Source organism: Neurospora tetraspora (genome assembly GCF_033439725.1).
Source record: "Neurospora tetraspora strain CBS 560.94 chromosome Unknown B0H65scaffold_6, whole genome shotgun sequence".
In the NCBI taxonomy this organism is placed as follows: domain Eukaryota; kingdom Fungi; phylum Ascomycota; class Sordariomycetes; order Sordariales; family Sordariaceae; genus Neurospora; species Neurospora tetraspora.
The window spans coordinates 1084940-1112506 of NW_026944388.1; the positions used below are offsets into that span (position 1 = coordinate 1084940).

Genomic DNA, 27567 nt, shown 5'->3' on the forward strand with positions numbered 1-27567 from the left:
CAACCCTTCCATTCCACGTTAAGCCAACGTCAAAAGCCATGATAACTGCCATAAGCAAAGCGTCCACCCTGCCCGGTAATGTTCAAAGCTCGCTCCTCTCCCCTCCATGATACCCCCAATCAAAATCCACCGAAGAAGAAAGGACTCTTCGATCCATTCAGTTGAAGCGGAGACCCCGGTACTCGCATCGGAATCGGTACGTGACCCTCAAAGACTCCCCAGGACGGGTCATCTTCCGTAGAGGTAGGCATGGCTTCTTTCCCCTTGCCATTGCCATTGCCCTCATCCCGCTCCTCAGCAGCCGCCGGTGATGATGAACTGGCAATTGTAGTAGTCCCATCAGGAACGAGGACGCCACACTCCCAGTTCCGGCAGGTGATCTTGAACTTTTTGGTGCTACGGTCTTTGATGAGTCGGCCCCTGACGAAATCATGATTAAAGCTTGTTAGATTCTCGTCAAGTTCTGTGGAGGAGATTTGGAATAACTTACCAAGCACTCTCCGACAGATTGGCGCTGCCAACGTATGCGAAACCGCTCACAACCTTCTTGCCAGGTTCGTCTTTGGACTCCTCCGTCCTCCTGACAAAGATCATCTTATTGTGCATGAGCATGCCTGGTCTGGTGGACACGCAGTCACGCAGCACTTCTCGGGGGAAAGTCGGTGCTTCGAACCATTGTTTTTGGAAGCAGATAGTTCCGGCGTCCTGTGATTGCCGCGTCAGCATCAGGCCGTTTATATGGTAGGGAAAAAAAGGAAATATCTCTTGCAGACAGGATAAGGGTGACTGGCGACTGACCTTTGCGATACTAGTCCGCACCGTGTGCTTCGATGGGAAATAAACCCGAGTGTGTTTCCTGACCTCGGCGGCCCCGAGATCTGGCGCTTCTTGTTGACCCTTCTTTGGTTTGCCTACTGTTCGACTCTCGAGCTCTTCGACTCCGGAGTCGCCTACACGGTTGTTAGCAACCAAGCTGAAGCACTAGCTGTGAGTTCAGAGAGTTTACCCACCTCGACAAGCGTAATACAGCGCTTTGAGTAGAGAATCTTTGATGGATCCCAGTGATGCAGCCTGTAAGCCAGGCGTCAGCAAAACCCAGGCCTTGGGAAGCTAGGATACAGAGTTAAGTGAAGAGAACCCACCACAACATCCATCTCGATCGTCTTTGTTGTACCAAGACCTAAAGCCTTGACAGTACGACCAAGCCCGCAGTAACCTGGTAAAAAGAAGATTAGTTGATGGCACAACTCTGGACAGCTATTATCCGATAAACTTACCTGTCCTCCAAGCTTTATCATCAACGTGAGAAGCGGCGCTAATGTATGCCTTTAGCACATATTCTGTTGTCTCTGTAAGGCCTTGGTGGCTGAACTCACATCGAGTGAACGAAACCATAACGCCTCGTTTCTGTCCAGTCATACTTCTTCAAGCTCCTAATTAGACCATCATCCAGTTGCTTGGCTTTGAGAAAATACGACAGCTCCTCGCCGAAGGGGGTGAGTTCTCTTGTGACGTCCGGGTCATCAAGTACAGGAAGGTCGATGATGAACAAGATCTGAGAATGTCAATTAGTAACTTTCGTTGCTTGAAAAAGATTGGAACTCGTAGGCTTACATTCTCCATATCACCCGTCTCACCCCAGTCGAAGCTCACCAGATTAGCGCTGGGCACAACAATGCGAAGATAGTCTTCGTACTTGAGCAGCTGAAGCTTCGAATGCATGCACCCCGATCCATTCATGGGAACAAGATGCTTCCGCACTGTTGGGAATCTATCCAACCAATTCTATGAGGGAACATAGACGTTAGCAACCGACGTCATGCACCTTCAACGTAAATAACATCCCAGCCTCAAGGCTTTCGGTTGTGTTCTCGAACCCATTAACTTACACTGATTTGCTCCCCTTGGTTAGGAGCACCCCGACAAAGTATCAATTTAGTCTTCGTCAGATCCAGCTTGTCGAACAACCACGCCTCATCCAAGATGAACGTGCTCAGCACTGCCAACTGCAGCTTATCCTTCTGGAAAACCTCTTCGATGGTGATGTCGTCTCCCTTCCTCGCTTGACCGCGGACCCACGTTTTCTTGACCGCACCCTTGGGAAACGGAAGTTCTGTTTTTGGTCTACTGCCGCTCAATTTGCGGCCAGCAGTGGAGGACTGGTCCACGGTTGCTGCGGCTGCTGTTGCCGCTTTTCCTTGCACTGCCTCTGACGGCTTTGCCTGCTGCTTCCCGGCTTTGACCATGCGTCCCGTGACGGGGGAGCTGTTGGATCCTTGGGAGCTTGCCGTCTCGTCTTCATCAGACTCAGGTAGTAGCAAATCGGCAATTGTTTGTGGACCGGTAGTTTTTTTGTAGCTGCTGCTTGACATCTTGGGACGTTGCTGGGGACGGGCGGTAGTCGGACTGGGGGATTCCAAAGCTGATAATGCTGGTCTCTTGTTCTTCAGGCGGGCGAGACGCTCCTCTTCCATCTTCTTCCTGTCCAGGCCGAAGAGTGCTGATACACTGGATGCCTGGGCAGAGGCGGTAGAGGCTTGTTTGCTGGTTTGAGAGGATTTGGAGTCCTTGGCGGCAGGTTTTGATTCAAGGTCGGGTTTACTCCGACTTCCATTATCGTCCTCGTCGTCTTGTGTTAGGTCGATAGTGGCGCTCGACTTCCCGCCAGTCTGCGGTTCGAAAGGATCTTGGCCAAGTGACAAAGCGATAGCGACGCGCAGTGCTTCGTCATCGGACATATCCTCGGCGTCATTGAACCGTGCGCCTCTGTGGTCAGCCATTGCACATCTAGGTGAGCTCGTGAAGAAGCAAGAGAAGTAGCGCGATTGAGAGGATTGTGTCAATGGCCGAGTGGTTGTCGTGAGATGAGATTCTGGCGGGACGCGTAGATGTGGTATCACCAAGGTGCGTAACGAGGTATGCCCAGGAAACCTCAAGGAGAGCTGCGACGAAAAAAGAGGGAAATGCTCTAGGACAGTTAGTGATGATTGTTGAAAGCGAAAGCGCCTCGAACAACAAAAAGAAAACCTGTTCCGTTTGGTAAGGGCGAAACTCCAAAAGTGTTGCTGGGTAGGCAAGAGCGTGAGTTTGTTTGTCGGACAAGACGAATAAGAGCGGGGTGAGCAAAGCAGAGGCCTCATCATTCATACGATTTGAAGTTAAACACAAGACATTCTGCACTCAAGCATCAAGGGCATAACAACATTTCGACGATAAGAACTAATGGTAATAGCGTAGGCTATTATTTTGATGTCCTTCCATTTATCCCGACTTTATCTTTCGCTGCTCACCTCGTCGTCTGAGTCCACGCGCGTGATCAGGAAACGAACGATCACGCTGCTGTGTCCAACGCGAAAAGGGTTAGGGTTATCCCTAACCAATGGTGCCAAACTCCGATGTCACTTTTTCGACAACACCTGTCGGCAGGTAACGAATTTCCCATTCACAGTACCCTTTCTGTATTCGATCCGCTTCCTTAGGATGACATTACCTTTCTGCGAGTTACAGTCGCCATCATTTGACATGGGGTTCTCCAAGCGAACTGGGTAAACCTTAGGTGGTTACCAACCTCGTTCTGCGCAGCTAGACAGAAACCACCGGATAATCAGAGTTCAACGGAACCAAAGTGATGGAGGGTATACATGGTTTGTGACATTCCGAAACTATGTCTAAGTACTTGTGCTATCTAAGCTGGCAAACCAGATATCCCCCTCCAAAAATATTTTTTTTGGTTGTTTTTCGTTTTATATGTCGTATAGGTGTGTGTGTGATAATGCGTCGTGGTGTGTGGCGTGCATAAGTACCGGGTATAGTTCGCTGTGTATGTACGGATCCCATTGGCGTAGGGTCCCTTTCGTGCCTTTCCTTTCCTGACTTCCTAACAACCCCCCCGAATGTGATGGTCTTCGAAACGTCCTCCGATTCTAGACAACTCCGAGTTCCCTTTTGTAGAACGCCCATGATCCTATGCGTATCATACCAAAAACCCCCCTCGTACAACAGGACACGCCTGCAAATGAAATAAGGGTCCAAATCCCGCCCAACTCCCAATGACGGTATGGGTATCACCAAAAACCAATGCCGCAATGCAGCAAGTCAAATGGACCACACTCGTACCAAATGTTGAATGACATAGACCCAAATTCGCCCTCGCAATGTTCGAGAAAGAAAGAAAAAGAAAATAAAGAAGCAACACAGATAACAATGAGCCTGAAACATAGGCTGATATGCTGGCCAGCATAAGAAATGGGGAAAAAAAGATAACAGAGCCGGTCTATCCTATGACGGCATAGACCCGGAAATCATGGTCGGTACGCCATACCTTCCAAAACGCCAGTGATTCGACAAGTCGGACAGACCCAATGCCCAAACACAAATCCGCCGGATCCATCGCTGACGCATGCATGCAAAATCTGCAAAGTCCGGGAATCGTACCGTCACCACTAACGCCTGATATTAACATGACGGATATGAAAGGAAATGTGCAACGATTAAAAGAAACGCTAGATGTCGACACTCATGTGACAACAAGGCAAAAACCTCCGGCAGTAATGACAATAGATGATACGCCTGACTTAGGAGCTTTGATAGTTGGTTGCGGATGCCCTTAGATTGACCGGAGCATCAAGCTTCAAGATCCGACGAAGGCTATCCTCCATGTGTTGAATATCTGCCGACCGATGTTGATCGACGGGTTGAGGAAATGAAGCGGGCGGTGGTGGTTGCGTGCCATGCAACTCACCGCCACGAAGGTGGCCTGGGAACGTGTGCTGGCTCGCCGGATGACTCGGTGGTTGATTTGCCGGTTGACTATCTCGGACCGCTGGGATTGCAAGGAATCTCTTGAGCTTCTCACTAGGGTCCATATTAGGTTCCTGCTGCTGTTGTTGCTGATGTTGCCGAGGAACATTCGAGGCAACGCCAGGTTGCCCTTCGCTCGACCTTGCATCACGAATGCGTTCATGATAGGGTCTCGAGAAAGCTGGCCCCATAGAGCGGCCTGGGTTTCCGCCTAGCTCATTGGTAGAGAAGCCCATCGAGTAATTCGGCTGGGCTGGCTCAGAGTGATGTAACCGGGCTCCATGTAGGTTCGTGCCAGTGGGGAGAGTCCGGGGTTCCTGAGGTGAGGGGCCTTGTCCTTGGGGCGAGAACAAGCTCGGGCTATGGGCGTACACGTTGGCCGAACTTCCGCTCCGAGCTCTCTCCTTCTCGGCACGGTCGGCGCGGAAGAAGAAGTCAAGTGGAGATTCCTCTCGGGAAATGTCACTGACGGGGAAACGGGTTCGAGGCGTGGGTGCTTCCGAGTCGGTGGCTGGAGGTGAAGGCTCCGAGTTGGCTCGGCCGGTATCCTTAACGCTGGGGGAGTCCATCGACTTGGCTAGAAAGCTAGGAATTGGGAGCGCGGACGGAGCCGGGGAGGCGTGGAAGGAACCACCGGCAAACGCAGGGGGGAAGACCGACTTGGGCAGAGCCGCTGTCTGCGGAGGACTGGTCCGGTAGTTCTTGGATGGGCCCGGTGTCGACGCCGGGGATGTTGAGGACACCTGCTTGTTGGACCTCGAGGACTTGGCTGAACGGGGTTTGGGCCTAGAGCCGTTTGCCTGCGGTTCCGGGGCCGGGCTGTTTGTCCCCGACTTGGTGCCCGACTTGTGCGGCGTAAACGGGGCGGGAGGGCCAAAGTTAATCGGATAGGAGCCTTCAGACGGCATGTCGTTTTCCGAAGCATATGTTCTGCGAGCGATAGCGTTGCCGGAATGGCGGTTGTTGCGGCGTCGTCCGGGGGTTGCCTTTGGGAGGGGTCCCGGCTGGTCTTGTTGCTGTTGTCGTTGCATCACGCAATGCAGTCGCGCTCGGACTTTGTTTTCTGATCAAACGAAGAGATCTGTAAAGGTGATGTAAAGCAAGGGGCCGCTTGCGTGGTGCCTTCCTCTGCGAAACGAAGCGTGTGCGAACTGGCGGGACAAACGTTGGGCGACGACCTCGGGTGCGATTGAAGCAGCGATGACACACTGGACGAGAAACCGGGTGAATTGGACGTGGCGTCTGGCTGGCGAATGACTCGAATGGCTACGAGATAGGGACGTGGGAAAAGGGGATGCGATCAGAGCCTGACGAGACGGCTGTCGCTGATTGACGGGCTGTGGTGGCGGTGATCTCTGGCGCAACGGTGCGGGAAATAATACTATTCGAATTGGCGATACTGAGTTTGACGGTAATAGCTTTGCGCATGTTGTTCTTTTCGCGAACTGTGTGGTGGTTTGTCGCTGTGATTCCGTAGTGATGTTGCGCTGCGGCGACAATAGGGAAGAAGTGGAAGAGGATGGTGATGGAGGCAACCTGGGATCCGGCCTACACAAACGACGAACAGCCACCTGCAAGCACAGAGCCCGGCGCAATGCCCTGTCGTCGACCGCCTGGGGCTGTACTTGCCCGGCTTCCAGCTGGAGGCCCGCTCCTCCTCTTGCGCTCAGTTCTCATTTCCCGTCCCGATTCAAGCATAGAGGTAACCTCATCACCAGCTACACCTCAATACTCATCAACTACTACTGCAAAAAGGATCGCATAATATCGGTCTAACACGTACATCATTCTAAACGCTTGAAGAGCGGGGTCAGCCAAGGCTGAATGGCGGTCCACTGGTCCACCCATCGCGCATCACTGACCGGAATCCCGTCACTGCATTCAGCAATGTGCAGCTTCCATACCACCCTGACATTCGTCGTCCAGTGCCGGTTACGATAGGCAACCTTGACGGGATCAACATACCTCCAACAGGGACAGTAAGGGCAAGCTGTGCTACCTTCACTTTGTCAACACCAGGGACGTGACGAAGAACCTTTCATTTGAGCAACCGCAACTGAGAGCACTTTACTTTATCCGTCTCATAGGTACGCGTTTAGCCTTCTAGACCTTCCAGTTGCCCAGCTTTCCGCCTTCCATTCTACAGCCCAGGCGGTTCAAATTCGCCTTCCTCTCTTTTCGCAGTTGAACCACCCCGACTACAGCACCACGACAAACTGACAGACGGCTGCTTTGGAAATTTTTAGACTACTTGCGAATTCCGCCTCTTCATCCAAACGAATCATTTTATTCCATCGACCGGTCGGCCTCTTCCGTGTATCCCTCGACTTGTCATCCGCACGATCGCCCGCGTCGCAGCACTTCCTTCGTATTTTTGCGCCACGACTAATTAGGTATCCGAGACTTGATTTATCAACTTCACCATGGCGGATGTCGACATGACCGACGCCCCGGCCTCTGCGCCTGTTGTTAAGAAGAACACCGCCGCCGAGACTAAGGGAAAGAAGGCAGACGGCAAGCCTCGCTTCGAGGTCAAGAAGGTGAGTAGCTGTCCCTTCGTATGGTCATGGCCTTGCGCTGACGAATATGTCTCTAGTGGAACGCGGTGGCCCTGTGGGCTTGGGACATTGTAGTTGACAACTGTGCTATCTGCCGAAACCATATCATGGATTTATGCAAGTTCCCTCTACACCCTCCTCTTGACACCCAACCTTATACTAATCTTGAACTTTGGATCCTTTTAGGCATAGAGTGCCAGGCAAACCAGTCATCCGCCACCTCAGAAGAATGCACAGTGGCGTGGGGTATTTGCAATGTAAGGCCCTTCTGGTCTGTTCTCTTTCTGATCCTTAGCCCGATGACTAACCGGCGACTTCACAGCACGCGTTCCATTTCCATTGCATCTCGAGATGGCTCAAGGCGCGTCAAGTGTGCCCTCTCGACAACAGAGATTGGGAGTTCCAGAAGTACGGCCGTTAAAGGCAGATCAGGAGTTGGAAGCGTATTTGCGGCTACTCGACGATGCTGCAGAGCGAGACACGGATGAGGAAAACATCCGAGGATTTTCATAAGGCTAGAAAACATAAGCCAGGGAGTATTACACGTTGAGAGGCTTCCAGCATGATAAGCTAGCGGGTTACGCTAGATCGAGCATGTGCAGCGTGCAGTAGAATGAATATAATGACCGGCGCATCTGGTATTTTAACGATGTTGCTTTGCTCAACCCCCTTCCTCGCAGACGTAGATCTGAACTGTGTGACGATCCGGCAACCACAGTCTACCTGAAACTCTTCTCATCTATGATCAGGCTTTGTGGCGGTACCAGCCCGCCGCCGACTTGTAGCCACTTGACAGGGTTTCGGTTGTAGAACGGCCACGGAGGAACGACGAGGACGAAGGTGAGAGCGGTTCCGGCAAGTCCAATCTGGAGCGCCAGCTTGATGTCTTGCAAGATATATCCGACGAGGAACGAGACAACCTGATCACGAAAGACTTGTCAGCGCGGCCCGGGTTAGGTGCGTTTTAGATACGGGACAACATACACCTGTAAGTGCCAGAGTTACGTTGACGAGGAGTTCTACCAGCTTCTGGCCTTCGAAGTCCTAGGGGTCGCAAATGTCAGTTGCCGCATACAAGAAGGACGCCGGTACGGGTAATGAACTGGCATGACGAACAATTTGGCCCTCCGCAACATCGCGGACCTGATCCAACAGTTGTTCGGCCATTGTGAGGCAAGCGTTATGCCGGGGAAGGTTCGAGAATGGGCGGCAATCGGCCAGCTGTTTGGGTATATCGAGAGCGTCGAACCCTGGATTGTAGACAATGATGAGTGGTAGATTTAGTTACAAGTGGAATACGTGCGTATGGTTATCGCCAAAGTTCAATATCAAATGGTCGTCAAGGTGTTGCATGGGAGGAAATCGGATTCAGGTACACCACTCATACTGTAGCGCATCGCATCACTCTTCCATTGGATGCCCGTGCTACCTCTACGTGTCTGCTTCGGGAGCCTGCCCCGGACCGGGCCTTCCTACCCGACCTTAGGCTGTACCGTACGCTAGGGGTATACGTACTGCTACCGTACCTCCAAATAGCCCCGGCTGGGCTAGAGGTACCGGCGGCAAATCACCACCAACGCCCAGATCCGCGTCCCGCAGTCAAACCTCAACATTCAAGTGAATGGAAACGGGACGTGAAGTGGTGGGCAAAGTGGGGGGTTGCTCGACGACGCAGCAGCGCTGCAGCAGTCAGCAGAGTTTAAAACTAACGAGGGAGACCAGGTTCTGAGGCTGAAATGTCGGGGGTGCCTTGCTAGCTGATTGGTAGCTACCTTCAATTGTGCATCGACGATTCGATGCGATTACGGTTTCGAAACAATTGTTGAACACCATCACATGGACGGGATTCGATCCAGTTCGAAGCTACCTAAGAGCGAAGAGAACCTTGAAAGGTTGCACACGGGCTGTCTTGCGGCGGTGCCTGTGCGTCGGGCGTCCTATGACCGCTTCACCTCACACCGTCGGGAACCTCGTACAAAGGACGCTAAGAACGGGCAAATCTAATTTTTTCCTCTCTTTCCATGATATTCCCGTCTTTGCTAACAAAATTTTAATTGCCTTGTCTCCTATCAAAGCCTACAAACCTAGCACGTGCCAAGACCAAGCACTTAGTCCCTCCCCGAAACGACTTCACCAAACAAGACTCATCGGGCCAGCCTTCCCTTGGGACGAAACACACCAAAAAGTCTCCACGGAACCACGCCTTGTGTGGAGGCGACGAACAGACACCTCCCACTCTTTTAGTTTTAAAAACTAGCGCGGCGCCCTCGACCCTTTCCATCTTTCCACCTTTCAACATCTGACCCCGACAACTGAACCTCATTTTAGCGGTTCCGTGTTCAAGGTATCCGACTCGACTAGCCTGCGCTACAGGGTACGACGCCGACTCCAGTCACCCCTTCTTGGATTTTTCGACGGTTTTAAAAGCGCGGATCCTCGACCTCGTTGACCTTCGGCCGATCCAAATCCCCAGCCCGGCGCGACCTCGTTACCTAACTCTTCCCTCGTCGGACCTCGTATTCATCCGATAAAAAATTTGGTTGCTGCTGAGAAAGGCCTCACATCAGCCATCGCCCATCACGCCACGCACCGACTTAGCCAGTCACTCAAGCAAAATCCATCAAGTTGGCGGGCTCTATCCGTGAAAGCGTTTCGTCTGTTCGTTCACTCCTACGTCCCAGCTTCTGGGTCTATAGTGGAGTGAACAAGAAACCCCCTTAATTGGACATCGCTCGAACCAACAGTCCAATTTGAACAAACATCCACGATTTACGCTCTCCGATTTTGCGCTCTTGTAGCCGACGTCGACGACGACACCCTTCTGTCCCCCTTTTTGTTGCGCCAATCGGTCATCGTCGCGGACGGCTGCTGGCCGTTCGCTGCCATCCGCTGGTGCCTTTTGAGTCGACCTTTCGACGACAATATGCGAACCGACTGATTGACCCCCGATCCTGGGCGTTGAAAGCCATTACCGACCCTTCAATTATTTCACCAACGACGATATAGTATATACAACCAATATTACCCCTATTTCGACCCACCCAACCAAGAAGCGAGCCCCACTGTCGCAACCATGTCTGACCAGGAGGAAAACGTTGAGAACCCCGGGTACTCAACCCCGATGCCCGAACTTGACGACCACCGGAACCAATCCATTTCTGTCCAACGACCTGACCGTCCTCGACGCGGAACATTCGATTCCTTATACGGCCCAGGACAGGTGATTGAGACGGGCCCAACACACAGCGACTCGTATCAGGGCACAAGGGTCCGAGATTTTGAGGAAGCTGTTGTCGACGAGGAGGATCAGGAGAACTCGCCAGTTTACAGGAGAGACCGGCGAGGAACTGTAGAGTCTGGGTTGGACGTTCGGTCTATCTCACCCCCGAACTCGGTTAAGGCTTTCGCGGAAGCACGCCGAAGGGAGCGTGACTTCTCCTTTTCCGAACCGACGAGACCCGAGCGTCGAGTCGAAGAGCCACCCGAGCTGCAGCGGACTGCCTCTGTCGTCAGTCGCCATAGCTACCGCAGCAAGCAGCCGACGGTCCTTTATGACACCGCCAGCTTGGCCACCAACAAATCCGCGGAGGAAGACGTCTGCTTCCCCTTGCAAGATGATCATAGGGATGACAACTTGCATATCGATTTCCACTACCTGGAGACCTTTATCAAGGCTGAGAATGAAGCCCGACAGTCAGCCCGTCGTCCCTCAGCCATCCGTGTCTTCCCCGATTTGCGGCCTGCCGAACCCGATGTTACCCCCACCATGCCAATGGTAACACTGGATGGGGATATCCTTTCGGCCCCTTCAGAGACGGATATTCGGCGGGAGAAGAGTCATGAGACGGATGACGATTCTGAGGCCAAAAAGGCTTCACAACCGCCACAACCTCCGGTTGACCAGAGCCGGGTCAGTTTCTTTTCCTCGGCCTGGGAATCCACGATCCACGCTGCCGATCTGGAGGGTTTGGTCTTGCCCGGGGAGGACATCAGAGGGCTTTTCAGTTTCCCCAAGGGGGAGACTGATGGAGTCTGGTGGCTCAACATGAACAACCCCTCCGAAGAAGAAGTCCGTGCCGTCTGCAGAGCTTTTGGCATCCATCCTTTGACAATTGAGGATATCACCACGCAGGAATCCCGGGAGAAGATTGAGCTTTTCCCATCCTACTACTTCGCCTCCTTCAGATCGTTCTTCATCGAGGTAGACGAGTCAACCGGGGAAAAGGAGTTCATGCCCTTCAGCATCTACGTGGTAGTGTTCCGCGAAGGCACGCTGAGCTTCAGTTACGCTACCAATTCCCATGCTTCACATGTGAGGAAGAGAATTACGATGTTGAAGGACTACGTCTCATTGAGTAGCGACTGGATCTGCTACGCCCTGATGTAAGTTTATGGGAATGAGCAGATGCGCTTTCTCCGTTTGACCCCTCTGGACGTGTATACTAACCCGTACTTAGTGACGACATTGTCGATTCGTTCGCTCCCGAGATCAGCAAACTCGAGAATGAAACCGACCAAATCGAGGACGATGTGTTCATTGCTCGGCCCGACGACATGGCTCAGTTCCTGAAGAAGATTGGCATCGCTCGCAAGAATGTCATGGCCTTGATGCGCTTACTCGGCGGAAAGGCGGATGTCCTAAAGGGCTTCACCAAGCGCTGCAACGAGAACTACAAGGTCACGCCACGCATGGACATTGGTCTATACCTCGGTGACATCCAGGACCACGTGGTGACCATGATGACCAACCTGGGCCATTTCGAGAAGATGCTTTCTCGTGCACACAGCAACTACCTCGCTCAGATTTCCATCGACGGCATCATCCAGGGAACTGCTACTAACCGCGTCCTCAGCAAGATCACCCTGCTGGCCTCCATCATCGTCCCGCTCAACGTGGTGACTGGCTTGTTCGGCATGAACGTCCACGTCCCATGGCAAGGCATGGAGACTCTGGCTCCCTTCTTCACTATTATTGGCTCTTTGCTTTCATTCTGTATCTTGTCCTACATTTATGCGAAGCACAAAAAGTGGGTATAAATAACAATGGGCTGGAGTCTTTCATGCGAGAAAAATGAGGAACCGTTTCTTAATAGCTTCTTGTTTCTTTTTGGTTTACAGGGAAAGAGCTGCCAAGCAACGTCAATAACATGGCTGTAATAACAAGGGAGTGTGGCGGCATTTTTGACTCAAAGAAGATGCGCATCTCTTTGTATACCATTTTTGACGGGATATTCTAGACCATAGATGTGTTGGTAGATACCCCAAAAAGTTTTCTTATGGAGTTGGTTCAGGTTGTGTCTCTTGTGTCAAGGCAGTTATGGATATTCTATAAACTTTGTGCTGTGTGGTCACTGTGATTGTCCGATCCTATTATTCGGCGTAGGAGGGAAACATCGCTCAGGTTCTTGGATAAAATGTGATATTCGATTCTCACTGCATAGTTTCAAAGACCCGAAAGTCGGTAGTTGCGAAAGTGAAGTGTCGTAATCGACTCGAATGCAGTTGCTCACCGAGGAAGAGCATCGACAAAATATAGCCCTCTCATTGGCTACTCACCTCGAAAAGAAATCTTTATCCACACCCCCGGTCGCGGTGCTCACCTGGCAGGCAGGTACCGCCCAAAAGCTTAGAAAGCTCCATCCGGCATCCAATCCAATTGCACGCTACTTGATATCGAACCTCTTCCGGTTGTTTATCCAATTCTTGATATCGAAATATTTCCACCACAACATACATACGCAGTACTACATCGATCACCACCCCTCCAAGTAACTAGTGTACAACCACCGCAACAAATAACCCTACCAAACAAAACAACAGCAACAATGGATATTCCTCAGGCCGACCTCGATCTCCTCAACGAGAAGGACAAGAACGAGCTTCGCAGTTTCATTTCCAACGAGACGCAGCGCCAGAGGGTGCAAGGACGTATGTACAATCTACAACCTTTAAGATCTCCGGCTCCTACAGTGCTTCATCCTTATCCTCGTCCTCTCCCACGATCAAACTCACCTTCTTGCCCCTCGATTGACAAGTCCAAACCTACCTACCTACCTACCTACCACTTCCCTCTTCCCTCTCCCATAACCATAATCTCTCTCCCGCTGTCCCCTCCCCCTTCCATCTGCTCCTCCCACTGCACCTCACCCTACTTCCCACCAGTGTATGCACACAAAATAACTAACATCCCACCTCCCACGCAAGAAACCCACGCCCTCACCGACTCCTGCTGGAAGAAATGCGTCACCTCCCCCATCAAGACCAACCAGCTCGACAAGACCGAGGCCGTCTGCCTGGCCGACTGCGTCGAGCGCTTCCTGGACGTCAACCTGACCATCATGAACCACGTGCAGAAGATTACGAGGGGCGGCAAGTAGATCAGTCGCGCTAATTGGAAGGCGTGGGAGGAAACCTATAAAATAAAAAAGGAACAAGAAAAGAAGAGGAGGGAAGAGGAAGAAAGACTCGTTTCCGTCGGGGAGTTGAGTTGATCCGGGAGATGAATTGTCCGTCTCTCGGGGGGCGTGCTTGGTAGGTGGGCTTGGGAGAATTGGCCGAGACATCCGACGCTGCCTGGTTTCTAGGGACGGTTGCTGGGTTTGGTACACCTGGGCTCACTGCGACGGAACGGGTCGATGAGAGGTTGGGAAAAAAAGCATTTGCTAGGGAACCTTGAACGCATTCGCTGCGACAGGGCTTGCGAGTATGGGCTTTGTCACAGCTCTAGGAGACAGTCATACGAGGAATCGTTACGGTTACGTTTGAAGGCTTGTACGATTATGTGATGGGACAAGAGGAAGGATACAGGGTAGAACAGGAAGGGAAAAGGATCATAGGGTTTGGATGTGGTTCAGAAACATGGACAATAGAACAGGCGGTTCTTATAGCATGATACGGGAGCGCATGATGGTAGCGAATGGAATGTTCATCTCTCTACACAAGCCCAAGGCTCAGTGCAGGTTGATTTGGTGACAAAAGTTGCGGATTACATCACATGAGTACAAGTTTGATGAGAAGAACACAAGATGTCAGATTCAAGTCTTAGAACAAGTAGATCTATGGCTTGCAAGGGAGGAGTTTGAGCAATGGCCCATTTGGTCATGTCTGATGGAACGGGCAGAATAGTTGTAAAAAACTTTCATTTCCATGCCATGAACCAAATGCCAGGGGGTATCAGACGCCGACTTCTTTTTCGTTAAACAGTAAACCCATGTTGTCCCTTGAAGATAAGTTTTATCCCGAATCTTGTGTATTTCCCATAGCTATGAAATCGCTAGTTTAGACAAGGCCGAGCTTGGTGGCAGCAATGTCGAGGGCATCGACATCGGCAGTGAGGCGAGCGAAGGCCTTCTTGGAGCCGTCAGGGCTGTAGGATAAAGAGTTAGCAACAGGTACAATTTTGACGTCTGTCGTAAGGAGCAAACTAACCGAATCAGGGTGTTGATCTTGACGGTGTCAATGTCGTAGAGCTTCTTGAGAGCCTGCTTGATCTGGGCCTTGTTGGCCTTGACATCGACGATGAAGACGAGGGTGTTCTGCTCCTCGATCTTCTTCAGGGCACCCTCGGTGTTGAGAGGGTGGACGATGACCTTGTGCTCATCGAGACGGGGCTCGTGAGGGATCGACTTGCGAGGGTACTTGGGAGCCCGAGACAGCTGAAGAGTCTTGGGGCGGTGGAAGGTGGTCGAGTACCTGACCTTGGTGGTCTTGTGCGAGTGCACCTATACAGAGAGAAAGAATACCGGTCAGCATCAGAGCGTCATCAGGGGAAGAGAGGGGATCGCGAGTTGTCGCAAACTTACACCCTTGAGGGCAGCCTGGGCAGCCTTCTTGGCCTGAGCGCCCTTGCCGGCCTTAGAGGCACCGCCTATCCATAGAGTCCCTCGTCAGCAAAAGCATTCGCCTGGAGCAAGATGATGCCAGAATCTTGTCCAAACTCGCAAAGTCTGCTGCTGCTTTGGTGCATCACCTCGGATGCCATTTCGCGACAAAGAGGATCCGCATTGTGCGCGGGGCGAGCATATTTGTCGAGCCGTTCAATTCATTCTTGGTTGAATCGTCGCTGGTGAAATTTTGAGGTTCTTTCAAGTACCTTTCTTGGTATCCTTAGGGGCCATTGCTGCGATTTCTGCTGTCGTCGGGCTAAGCAATCGGGTCGTTGTCGGGGAGGAGAAAGTTCTGATTTTGGCTGAAATTTGGAGGAGGAAAAAGTGTGCGCGCGGGATGCGTGTGGCTTAGCCGTGTGGCTGCCGTGGTATTAGCAGGGGTTGAGCTGCGCAAGCTAGCGCAAACGGGCTTTGAGCCACACCAAAATGTCCACTTTTGCGAAATATGCTCCACAGTATTTTGAATATCGACGTCCGATCACTTTGTCGCTGCTGAACTCCGTCATTCAACCTCAAAGTGATGATGCGCGCTTCAGTCCAACTTCTCCCATTTTCCACGTGGTCCGTCGGTTGAAGTCTGTGTAGGGGAACCGGCCTTACACAGATTCAAGTCTTGCTCTCTTGCGGCTACCAAGGGCCTCGGAAGAAAGGCGTGGTGTGGTTGCTTTGCTAACTACAGTGTCACGAACCACAATTCGAAAACAAACAATACCAAGACGGATTCGAGTGTCGAAGATAGCGACTGTTTGAGGTTATCAGCTTGTTACACCATAACCCGCGAGAAAGAATTATGGCGCCCAAGAAAGGAGTGGTCAAGAACCTGGCAGCAGGCCGTCCGCCCACGGTCACGAAGCCCAAGTCACTTGCGCGGAAAACCACGAAATCCATCATCAACAAACTCCATCTTCTAGAGAAGAGGAAAGCGCAGGCTATCAAGAAGGGCGATGGCGCACAGGTCGCGGCAATTGAGGCGGAGATTGAGGCTTTGGGCGGTATCGAGAAATATCAGGAAGCAAGCCTCCAGGGCCAGAGACATGATCGAGGCGGCGACAGCTCCAATGTGCTTATGGAATGGGTTGGGCCGTACCTCTCGTCCGAGGAGTACAAGGAAGGCAGATTGCGCATGTTGGAAGTTGGGGCGCTGAGCACAAAGAACGCGTGCGCTCAAAGTAACCATTTCGACATCACTCGGATCGATCTCAACAGCCAAGAGCCCGGTATTCTTGAGCAGGACTTCATGGAGCGCCCGTTGCCCAAGGACGAATCGGAGAAGTTCGACATCATCAGCCTTTCGTTGGTGCTCAACTTTGTCCCAGATCATAAAGACAGAGGCGAGATGCTTGTCCGCACCACACAATTTCTAACATCGCCGAAGCGGTTCTCCGGGACAACCGCTGCCTTCTTCCCAAGCCTGTTCCTTGTACTACCGGCCCCATGCATCACCAACTCACGGTATCTGGATGAAGAGAGGTTGACGGCCATTATGGAATCGATCGGTTACGAGGTGGTAGAGTCCAAGACGACCCAACGGCTCGTCTATTACCTGTGGAGGAGAACATCGGATCAGGTCGGACACGACAGGCCGTTTCGCAAGGAAGAGATACGCTCTGGCTCAACACGCAACAACTTTGCTATTACGTTGGTCTGAGGTCTGCAAACATTTGGAATGCCCACAATGGAGATCAGCCACGACATTTCACGATGGGTCATTCCACGTGGATGGAATCCGGTCCATCGAATGTCCATTGCATTCGATTCTTGAGCCATATACGAGAGTGGAACTATGTTACTGCTGAGGTTGCCGGCGGGCTAGGATTAGGCCAGGGCCTGACGACCTGATACGACTACACGACGAACTCGATGTTAAAGGAGGCCACAGGACACGAAGTGGTCGATTCAGGGGCTTTTGGATTCAGACGTTACTGTCCAGTTTCCCTACAGGGCTTCCGACCGATATATCAACCGTGTAGGGTGGATTCCTGGGAACGGTGCTGGGAACTACATTCAGAGAGTTCCATGGCTTCCAAGCTGGTGTCAGATTGGGGCACTTGCGATAAAAGAGCACGGCGAGGGGACCGAAAGCATCAGAGGCGACTACACGATGGTACGGCAAGAGGAAAGTGGCAGAGGACCGCCTGAACGCGGAGGAGTGTCGGCGTTGGCGAGATTACCTCTTTGTTGCCCTGGACTCTGCTATCGTACCGGGTGGAAGACTTCTTTTCAAGGCCTAACTTGACTCCGATCCGCTCTTCATTTGGCGTCGAGAGCGGGACTGTCCGTCATCTCGATGAGTGTATCATCTTCTACGGTGTATACTGTCCAGCTGTTGGGCAAAACACGCCCAATGCCCGAGGTGTCCTGGCTATGCTAATGTCTCGTGGATCAGGAGTCAGACAGCTGCACCTATCCTTGACAGCGAAAGCTAGATGCGGTGCGAAACTGCGTTATTCAGTTGGGCAACCACGTTCTGAACATGTTATCAACATGTTCATACGTAATGCCCTCGGGATGAGATAGACCATTGGGTTCACCGGACGCCAACATACACAGTACCGTCTCAGCTCCGCCGCTCCGCATCTTCCGGCCGGCGCTTCGCTGCCAGAAACTACAGATAGGACCAACATTCACAAACAAATCATCGGGCTTTTGCTTACGCTGTCCACTCTTAGTTCCTTTTCTTCCGACACGCCGCTTCCATCGTGACCTTTGGTGCACCATTCTCTGCCAAATCGACAAACGACTATCAACGCTGGGACGCATTGTTATTGCATGAGATTATGCATCACCACACCTCTTGTGAAATCACCAACCAGCCAGTGATCAACACATGGAAGCTCTTCGACCCATCTCCCGTCTTGCCCATTCGCTCTCAACCTATCGCCGACCTATCACGACCCCAACAGACCGAGTCGAGACTTGTCAATCACGGCGCACTACTGCTTACCCCGCAACCGAGAAAACTGGGCTAGGTAAGGTATTACATAGCCAGCCAGCTAAACTCGACGTCAATGCGCTACCGTCTATCACCTGTGCACATGGACACATCTCCTGCATCAATGAAGTGGTGAAGTGGTGATGTGAGGGATGCGGGATGCGTGCTTGGGTGTCATGGAAAAGGCGGTGGGCAAATGTCCTGCATCGTCAGGTAGTTTTCGGCGCCTGATTCCGAGCTCGCCTAACCCAAGTGAAAAAGTCCGGAAGTCCGGAAGAACGGACGATTGATTACATGGCATTGGAATTGAACATCATCACGGACGAGGTGATGTCCTCTCAAGGCTTCAATGCCCAGTCAAGCGTCTTGCCTGCTTGTCTAGGTGGACGTGGACGCAAGGGGAGGGGGCCTTTCGACGTCAAATGCGGAGTAAAACTGCCGAGCGACCTAATTCGATCCCTCATTCGTCCATCTCTGGCGACCTGTATGATAGTCGAAGACCACGACTGATAGGTAGGTAGGCATTGGCACCCCATCACCACTCAAAACTCCTCAGAAACAATGAGATCAAGTCCCCATCGGCTTCCTCGGTCCATCTTCACATTTCTTTTTCCCCTCAACTTGAAACACGATCAGAGTTGCATACCTAGATAGCAGACAAGTGGCAACTTCATCGGTCGATCCGTTGTAGCTTGACACAAAGCTGTCAATCAGTTCTCCTGTCTCTCTTTTACAGTCTCTGTCAAACAAAACGTAGCGTAGTAAAGTATTTTCCTATTCGGGGAAATCTTCATCGATACGTTTCGCTTACCACAATAAGGCAATGACATTACAAGCTCAAACCTCTTTCTACCTTCTCCGCGCCGTCCAGCCACTTATCTGTCAGTGCAGAATCAAGAAGTTAAACCACTCCAGACCAGGCTTAGCCCAACCACCGCAGATCCGGTAACTTGTGCACATTTAGCACTTATCTCGTGATACACTGCCTCGAGACTACTTAGGATAGGCAATCGGATCGACGCCGTCATGATAGTCTCTGTGGAGCCCTTTCTCTGGTGGCTTTGCTAGTGAAAGTTGGGGAAGTTCTTGGCGCAGTCTAACACAACCGCAGCTCCGCTCCGTAGGCTCGGGGCTGGTTGATGAATGAACTGGAGGCTTGATTAGGAGTGGTTAATGATGGTCATGGTACCAACTTCAGTCTATCAAGTGAAGTGAACAGCTATGCCACTAGTAGTGCTACGGGACTGTCCGTCAGTTGTCCTTGCCAACGCCCAGGTTTTGTGAATTGAATTTGTAAGTTCAGATAGAGCGTCTGATGGCTACATATCAAAATACTTCATAATGAAGTGATCAGTGGTATGTATGGATGATGCCCCCCATGTATCTGTAATCTTCACGTATTTCGACACTCTGAATAATATTGGTTGCTCGGCCGGTATAGCCGCTTGTCCGTCACTATCTACCTTAGGAAATACATAGTCGATCAACAACAACGTATGTCAGATATCACGCCAATACCCCCAATCTTGATGTTGTTGTTAGTCTGCATGTATTGAAGATTTCAGAGCCACATATTTTCTTCAAAGCCAGTTATGGTTAGGTACACCAAGACATCAAATGATCCAAAACTGTCACCGAAGAAGGTATTGGTTAACAAACGTATGCGAACCGTCACGGAGTACAGTTTAGTCGTAGACGTTGCCGTCCTCGTCGAAAGCAACACAACCACAGCCTAATACCTATCACATCATACCTATACGTATTCTGAAAAGAGTAAGTCAGAGAAACTAACCAGACTAGATTACCAAACGGTTGTGGCTTTCCTAATATCAGTCACGTGTACGTACCCTGATACGTTTACCCCAAACTAAAAAACGGCCCTATCACTTCTTCCATGTCTGGTCACACTTGGTGTTACCATCTCATCGTATCGTATTGTATCGTACGTTGTGAGACGGTTACACTGCATAGTAGGTACTAGATCAAGTCAATTCCCGCAAAGAATTCATGAATTTGGTCTCGCAAACGGCCGGCGTTAGTATGTGGAGTGGAGTGGAGTGAAGGTGTGAAGGTGTCTGTATTACAGACATACATAGAAGTGGAAGGAGTTACCTACTACTCTGTATTACAGACCTGGGACATAGGTACATCATAGAAGTAGAAGGAGCCACCCAGTTGTTGAAGCCAACTTGAATGTGTGAAGGAAGGTGCCGGTGCACACATTGCGTAACGGCAATACTTGTTCCCGGTCGGGGTTCGCCGTAGATTGCATACTATCTGGGGTTTGTTGGATTGTAGTCTAGATTGTCTGAGATTCTCATGTCTCTACACTACTGTCGTGGAACGACGTCTGTCTGTCTGTCCTGTCTGTCTGGCTGTCTGGCTGTGGCGCTGAAAGGAGAAACTTGGTAACCTTGGTAGCGAATGCATTGGTGAGATGCGGGATGCCGTTACGCAGGTTATGGATGTTTGGTTGGTGGTTTGGTTGCTCTAACGAAAAGCTCTTTACTCTTGCATTGTCGACGAAGGAAGAAAAAAAAAAGGAAGAAAGTGTTGGGTGGTTGTTGAGGCTGGTTCGACGGCATTGACATGACATGCACAAAGATCAGCAGATATTCGATGGATGCTCGAGTTTTCGATACTAAGTGGCTATCTCCGTCTGCAGTGCCCTCACAGATCACCAATCTCCTCAAAGCTCTCGATGACCCTATGCTGCTTCCTTGCCTCCTCCGACAACTCGGCATTACCAGGCCTGTCAACAATGTAGCTCTGCGTGCCGGCCTGCTTCGCGGCCTCGACCTCCTTGACATTGTCACTGAGGAACAGCCACTCGCCAATGGGATACTCCTGATGCTTAGCCGCGATCTCCTCGTAGCTAGCCTTCTCCTGCTTCGGCCCGGCGTTGACCGTATCAAAGAAGTCCGACAGCCAGGGCAGGATATCGGACGGCTCGCCGTTGGTGTGTCCAAACAGGAGCTTCTGGGCCGGCACGGAGCCGGACGAGTAGATCATGACTTTGGCACCACCGTGCTCCCGCCAACGGGCCAGCTGGGGCGCCACGTCCGGGAACAGCGGGGCCTTGAGCTCGCCATTGCGGTAGCCCGTCTCCCACAGGTAGCCCTGGAGGCTCTTGAGGTACGAGATCTTGAGATCCTTGCTCATGAGATCGCGGACGTGCGCCGCGAGGGACTCCTGGGACCCGGCATGCTCCGCGGGGAAGGCGGCGCGGTAGGGCGCGAACTCGGGAGAGTCCCACTTGGCCTTCAAGGTGCCCGGGAGCGCTTCAAGGGCGTAGGGGAACTATAGACCGGCGAGACGCGGTTGCTGTCAGTTCAAACTGCTTGTCTTGTTTTGTCTTGTCTTGTCTCACTGGACTACGTAGTAACTCTCTTGTGACGTCTCCCAAAAACAACTTTAGGCGCTTGCTTGCTTGCGTGCTTGCTTCCTCCTCGATCGTATCGTGAATAGCCAGCCAATCGGGTTCATAACCTGAGCCTGCACCGAGCCCATTGAAAGGGTAGGGTAGGGTAGGGTAGGGTAGGGTAGGGGAGTGGAGGGGAGGGGAGAAGAGGACAAGAGAGCACAAGAAGGGGGTTGAGGTAGCAACAGCAGCAAAGAGGCACTGCTGTTACCAACTGCTGTGGAACACTGCCAAACCGCGAAGGAAACGGGCTGGCGGCAGAAAGAGAGGATAGGATGGGCAATGAGGGGCAAGAGAGAGGATCAGGAGACGTGTGGTGTGGCTACCCGCATGCAACAAAGCACTGGGCTGGGCCGGCCCAAGGAGAAGAGGAGAAAGGGTGGGTGTGGCCTTACAAGAACGTCCTTGACAAATGAGATGGGACAGACGGTACCCTCTGTTCGGCAAGGGAGATGTCATTAGCCAATCCATCACACACAGGCGAAATGCATGGAATAGGTGGTGGTTATTGTTTGCGGTCTACACGAGGGAAACGGAGCTGATGATGAGGTTGGAGGTTGGGAATTGGGAAGAGGGGTATGCAGTACCAATGTCGAGCAAAACCACCCTGACGGGAGCCATGATGTTGATTGTTGAGTCGTGGTAGGCTCGAAAGGGGACTAGTTTACCCCACGGCAAGGGATAAGGCGAGGAGAGGAAACGAAGGGGTCCGAATGGGCGGTGGCGGCGGTGATGGGGTTGGTGATGCCGAGAGGACCTCCGCTGCGGCTTGTCCCGTGGCTCCGAGTCAAAGACTGCAAGTCCGGGGAGCGGGCGATGGGCCGATGGTGGGGTGACAGGGCCCGGGCGTGACCGTCGAATGATACGACCGGGAGGGAGCAGCAGGCGGTGAGCCAGTTCGCCGAAGTGCTTTCTTTGTTAATTGTTTGCGGGGAAATCGAGGGCTTCAGTTTGTAGGAGTCTGTTGTTGAGGTTGTACGAAATCTCAGTCGTGCAGATGAAAATTTTTCGGGCTTTGTCGCGCGGTAGGTCACGGTGACGGTAAAATCTTCAACATCGACAGGTCCAATTTCTGAGGTATCACGACATTTGCGCAAAATGAACGAACTACCACAGGCCATCGTCTACAGTTGCTTCGGAGTTCGGGTTGGGCACACCGTATACACGACGGGCGGCATGGCGATGGTTCGGGGTCCTCTTTGACCTTTTTGTAAATGCCTCTCGGGAAGCGGTCAAAAGGTCAACCGGACAACCACGACTACCGTATTCCGTCCCGTCTCTCCTGGCGCTTCCCCTTGCCGTGTGCGAAGAAATTCCCACTCATCACACCATCACGACCACACCACCACCGATGTACAGCGGAAACGAGACAAAGGCGGCTCCGACATGATGCATCATGTAAGCATGGCTGAACCCGTACAAAAGGTCACATAAAGTCACATAAACTTTGCAGCAGCTAGATGAACTTTGTGGGGTAAAAAAAGGGGAGTTCGAATGCGCCAGCATGGCTTTGGTGGAAACAGGCATGGAACCAGCTGCGACATGTGAACGACGTTGAGAATGTTGACGACACGTTCAGACACGTTCGTCTGATAATTGACAATGACGGGGATACAGCACGGAGCTATGGGATTTTGTAGTAGCCATTCTGCCACTGTCCCTGGCATCGTCCATCGCACCGCCGAAGGAGATACGGAAAACTCTATCTTATCGGCCCCGGCCCCCCCCGATCCTGCGCGGTGTCGTCATTTTTCCAACAACAGCCGGCCGACCGGCCCCGTATCCAGGCACGCCGAGCGCTCCGTCCAGTCCAGTTCCAATTGATAATGACTACATCACTCACAAGCTCACAGCCAACTCCATCGGAAAACTAGTCTCATTTACTCAGCCACCTACGCATGGCCCTTGCGTTTCTCTTTGTACCTGCGGGTCCAAATGGTTGTGACATCCCCACCACACTCACCCACCCACCAATCATAATGTCACACCATTTGGACCCACAGGGTACAAAGAGACTGCGCCACGTGTGGCGGCGGAGCGGATGGGGGCTGACATCGGAGCACGACTGTCATGAGAGACTACGAAAAACTCAAAACCAAGGAAAACGAGAGCCAGTAAAATTAACCGGACGAGTCTACGTCAACACTCGTTGTTTTTGAGGAAAGACATTGGAGATGTTGGGAATGCCCTGAATGACAGTTGACACTGTTGTTGTTTACAACCCGCAGGGAGAACCAGGCGGGTTACAAGTCAAAACAACCGCGCTCTTACAGCGGCAAAGTTACCGCTGGGTTTCCTATGCATTACGTTCATGCATTTCTTAATACCCATTCATGTCAGATTGCACGGTTATGTGAATGTAGAGAATATAGGTTAATCGCTGTATTGATTGAGTGTGTAGAGTAGAAAGACTGCACACACAAGTTGGAGGATCCCAGAGTATTAGGAAGGTTTGCAGCGCTGTTGGGGTGGCTAGGAGGCTAGTCTTCTTATAGAACCCTCGTCTTATTAGCTAAATATAACCTACTAAATTAATATACTTCCCCAATTGAAATCCCTTTTAGGGATAAAGCTGAAACTATTTATATATCGCCTTCCTATCTCTAATTATTTCCTCTACGTCTTCCAATTTAATATACTTTATTATATATCCCTTTTTTTCCTTCTTGTTTTTAATTAAAATTATTTTTAGCAATCCTCTAAATTCTATATATTTCTACGCAAATAGTACCTTCGTTAACCCGTCTATAAGTATTTTTATTATTTCTAAATACCTAATCTTAATAGTCTTAATTATAACCTCTTATCTAAGTTAGTACCTATAAATATCTATATACTTTAATTTAGTTACTAGTTTGGAGGCTTCGATTATTATTACCCTAATTATTTACTTATTATTATAATTAATAGTAGGGATAGGATCTACGAATTTTATAATTAAACTTCGTATTAAACGTATTATAAAAATAGTTTCTTTTACTACATTTAAGAGGGTAATAAATTCTATTTTAATCGTTAATATATTTATAGTCGTTTATTTAGTAATTCCTTAATATATTAAATTGCTAAAGAGTTTAATAATAAAACTATATAAGTTCTTTCAATATATAGAATTATTTATAAAGGATATATTTAACGCAATTTATAAAGTATTCTCGCTTCTATAGTATAATATCATATTTGCGGTAGTATATAGGTAATATAGTACTTTATTTATAGCCTTATAATAGTTTAAATTGGGGTTGTAATTATATTTAGCGAGGCAGCTTATAACAAAGGTAATATCCGGTCGTATTATAACTATTACGTAAAAAATAGAACTGATTTTAATTTAATATTAGTATGTTAATTTGTTAAATGCTTTGTCTTTAAAGAGTGCGAACTCGATATTAGTTATAGGTAGTTATATTACTCTTTTATTATCTATAAGGCGGTAGATTTTCTATAGGTATAACCGTTAAAGTAATTAGATCTTTTGTATTTTGCGGTTTTATATAATTTTAATACCTAGGAATTATTATAGTTCTTTACTTCTAGTAAAATAATATCGTTATTTAAAATTATTTATATATTTATAGGCTTCTTCGCTTTTATTACAGTAGAAGGTAAAAATAATATTATTAACGTAATAAAAAACGAATATATCATTATTATAAAGATATAGAGTTCCTTTAGGATTATTTCGAAATTTAGGGTGGTAAACGCATTAGTAAATTCGCGTTACTAGAAAAGTAGGGAACACTACAGCCCATATAATACTTTTATAATATTTAATACCTTATTTAATACTTAGTATCCTAGGGGTATATATATATAAATTTTCTTATTTATATAAACGTTAACGAAGGTATTAACGGCGTCGTATTAAATAAATTCGAAATTAAAGCGTATAATTATAGCGATAAAGGTACGGAAAGATTAGTTAGCGAATATACAAGTATATATTTCTTACTTTACATCCTTCTTTTATTAGTCTTTATATACAATAAAATGTACTTTAACCTTATTAAATTTAACGTTTTTAAAAAACTTATATATTTATACTTATATATAATTAAATAATTATTTCCTTTTAATCTTAGGTTCGTCTTTATCGACTTCTACTTAAATCCTTATTTCTTTATAACTATTAAAATAGATTTACTCAATTTCTTTAAAAAAATCCTCGAAGAGGTAGTGGTTAAAAGATTTATAATTCTTTAGTAGTAGTAATAATTTTTAACAGTAGATAGTTGAGAGTTTATTTATAGAAACGAAAAAATCGAATTCCTTTTAAGTAATAATTTTATTTTTCCGGGAAAAGCCTTCTAATTTTACTTTCATAATTACTTTATTATAATATTTAGCTATAGGTTAGTATAGTCTTCTTACATTGAATATAGCTTTCTATAGTTCGAAACCGTAATAAATTTCGTCTTTTATACGTTTATCGAAGTAAAAATTTATAAGAAAGGACGCGGGCGTTAATATATTAAAAAGAGTAGGGTAATCCTTATTAAAAATAAAGTTGAAAGATGTTTTATTAGTAGAGGAATTTAAACTTTCTAACTAAAGTATTAGAGAACCGCGGTCGGTCTCCCTTTTTTAAGGGGTTTAATTTAATTTTAATAGTAAATTTAAGAGGTTATATATTTAAGCGTTTTCCAAATCGATTCAATTATTTACAAAGTTTAATATTTTTAACGCTAATTAAAATTAATTATATTAGTTAACTAATACTGTAAATTCGTTAAAGGTAATTTATAGAGATTATATTTCCTTTAGTACCTCCCTAGCAAAAAGGGTATTTTTATTAAATAATATAATATAGGTATTAATAATTGTATTTGTAATTAAATTTTATATACAGTAGATTAAGGAAGTTATATAACCAATGAAGTATTTAATTTAAACCTTAAGATTCTTTTCTAACGCCTCTACTCCTTCTTTTAGGCAGTAATAATTATTATATACGCTTTATAACTATAAATACGTAGGTATATTATATTTAGTTTGCGTAGGGACGTTATATTAAGGCCGTTTCGGTAAGTAATAAAAGTATAAAACTATTTATACGGGAATTTCTAATTATAGAGCTATTTAAGCGATCGGTTAATAAAATAGACCGTTACAGAAATAACATCTAATTATAAATCTTGTATAATATATATATTTAAATTTATCGTTGGAAATTTCTCTTTGATTATACCTCTCCAACATTTTATATTACCGTTCTATATTTAAGTATTTAAGGTAGAGGGCTCTATAATTATCCCTTTAAAAGAGAGGAAGTTTTTTTATTACTTTAGAACTAATAATTTTATTATTATATTTGATAATTTTAAATTAAATATTATATCGGACGGTAAATATAATAAAAAGGTCGTTTAAGAAGGAGGTAATAATTATGATTCCGCAATTTATTATATAATAATCTTAAATACAGCCAGTATACCGATAAATAATAAATATAATATTGGAATATCCTTAGCGGCTTTTATTATAATTTAGGAAATCGATAACGAGTCTCTTACTAGGTCTATAATTACGGTCTTGAAATTTTCGTTTAATTTATCGTTTTATCTTCAATATTATATAGGTATTACAATTTACGGTTATAAATCTTTTAAAACGGGCCCCTATAACGTTACTGAAGTAATTTAATATTTAAAGGCCGTAATAAGCGAATGGGTAATATTAAATAATAGTTTCTTTTTTATAATATTTCTAATTAATTAGCAAATTAAACCAATTTCATTTTATAAAGAAGGCGGCTTTCGAAAAAGTTAAAGAAAGGTTTTCGAATATTATTTAATAATTAAAGCGCCCATGCCCTCACAAGATTCGATGTCCGGAGCCCAAAAGTATCATAGTTCTCCACACCAGAGGTCGTGGGTCCATGGGCCCCACATCGAAGCGCGGAAGGCGCGGCGATTCTATCTATTACCGGCTAGAATACAAAAGAAATCAAATGTACACGGACCACAAAAT

The 27567-nt window shown here is 48.4% G+C and overlaps 9 protein-coding genes across 9 annotated transcripts; 3 read left to right on the plus strand and 6 right to left on the minus strand.

Annotated features, from left to right (window-relative positions):
* Nucleotides 1-119: 119 nt before the first annotated feature.
* B0H65DRAFT_550766 (tyrosyl-DNA phosphodiesterase-domain-containing protein) lies at nt 120-2780 on the minus strand (the record flags this gene model as incomplete). The annotated part of the gene is made up of 9 exons (XM_062829766.1): nt 120-420; nt 491-705; nt 799-950; nt 1011-1071; nt 1143-1216; nt 1278-1315; nt 1377-1555; nt 1615-1785; nt 1890-2780. The coding sequence occupies 9 exons, from the start codon at nt 2778-2780 to the stop codon at nt 120-122; spliced, it is 2082 nt and encodes a 693-aa protein (XP_062679240.1).
* Nucleotides 2781-4574: 1794 nt separating this feature from the next.
* B0H65DRAFT_444314 (uncharacterized protein) lies at nt 4575-6939 on the minus strand (the record flags this gene model as incomplete). Its single annotated transcript, XM_062825676.1, has 3 exons — nt 4575-5809; nt 6766-6835; nt 6910-6939. The coding sequence occupies 3 exons, from the start codon at nt 6937-6939 to the stop codon at nt 4575-4577; spliced, it is 1335 nt and encodes a 444-aa protein (XP_062679241.1).
* A 284-nt stretch (nt 6940-7223) lies between these two features.
* On the plus strand, nt 7224-7779 carry B0H65DRAFT_430838 (ring-box 1; the record flags this gene model as incomplete). The annotated part of the gene is made up of 3 exons (XM_062824905.1): nt 7224-7340; nt 7397-7615; nt 7681-7779. The coding sequence occupies 3 exons, from the start codon at nt 7224-7226 to the stop codon at nt 7777-7779; spliced, it is 435 nt and encodes a 144-aa protein (XP_062679242.1).
* Nucleotides 7780-7961: 182 nt separating this feature from the next.
* B0H65DRAFT_254448 (microsomal signal peptidase 12 kDa subunit-domain-containing protein) lies at nt 7962-8748 on the minus strand. Its single transcript, XM_062822532.1, has 3 exons — nt 8475-8748; nt 8343-8402; nt 7962-8278 (listed from the first exon to the last, which is right to left on the minus strand). Exons 1-3 carry the CDS (start codon nt 8523-8525, stop codon nt 8078-8080), a joined length of 312 nt encoding a protein of 103 aa, XP_062679243.1. The 5' UTR covers nt 8526-8748; the 3' UTR covers nt 7962-8077.
* Nucleotides 8749-10431: 1683 nt separating this feature from the next.
* B0H65DRAFT_431300 (uncharacterized protein) lies at nt 10432-13735 on the plus strand (the record flags this gene model as incomplete). The annotated part of the gene is made up of 4 exons (XM_062824936.1): nt 10432-11741; nt 11816-12351; nt 13179-13286; nt 13563-13735. The coding sequence occupies 4 exons, from the start codon at nt 10432-10434 to the stop codon at nt 13733-13735; spliced, it is 2127 nt and encodes a 708-aa protein (XP_062679244.1).
* Nucleotides 13736-14324: 589 nt separating this feature from the next.
* On the minus strand, nt 14325-15518 carry B0H65DRAFT_471909 (60S ribosomal protein L25). Its single transcript, XM_062827123.1, has 4 exons — nt 15451-15518; nt 15161-15225; nt 14787-15079; nt 14325-14724 (listed from the first exon to the last, which is right to left on the minus strand). Exons 1-4 carry the CDS (start codon nt 15473-15475, stop codon nt 14637-14639), a joined length of 471 nt encoding a protein of 156 aa, XP_062679245.1. The 5' UTR covers nt 15476-15518; the 3' UTR covers nt 14325-14636.
* A 413-nt stretch (nt 15519-15931) lies between these two features.
* B0H65DRAFT_254536 (putative methyltransferase-domain-containing protein) lies at nt 15932-17292 on the plus strand. The gene has a single exon (XM_062822534.1). It carries the CDS (start codon nt 16035-16037, stop codon nt 16890-16892), a length of 858 nt encoding a protein of 285 aa, XP_062679246.1. The 5' UTR covers nt 15932-16034; the 3' UTR covers nt 16893-17292.
* Nucleotides 17293-18237, minus strand: B0H65DRAFT_254535 (uncharacterized protein). The gene has a single exon (XM_062822533.1). It carries the CDS (start codon nt 18002-18004, stop codon nt 17693-17695), a length of 312 nt encoding a protein of 103 aa, XP_062679247.1. The 5' UTR covers nt 18005-18237; the 3' UTR covers nt 17293-17692.
* Nucleotides 18238-20846: 2609 nt separating this feature from the next.
* On the minus strand, nt 20847-22218 carry B0H65DRAFT_444320 (enolase-phosphatase E1; the record flags this gene model as incomplete). The annotated part of the gene is made up of 3 exons (XM_062825677.1): nt 20847-21476; nt 21993-22033; nt 22185-22218. 3 exons carry the CDS (start codon nt 22216-22218, stop codon nt 20847-20849), a joined length of 705 nt encoding a protein of 234 aa, XP_062679248.1.
* Nucleotides 22219-27567: the final 5349 nt, after the last annotated feature.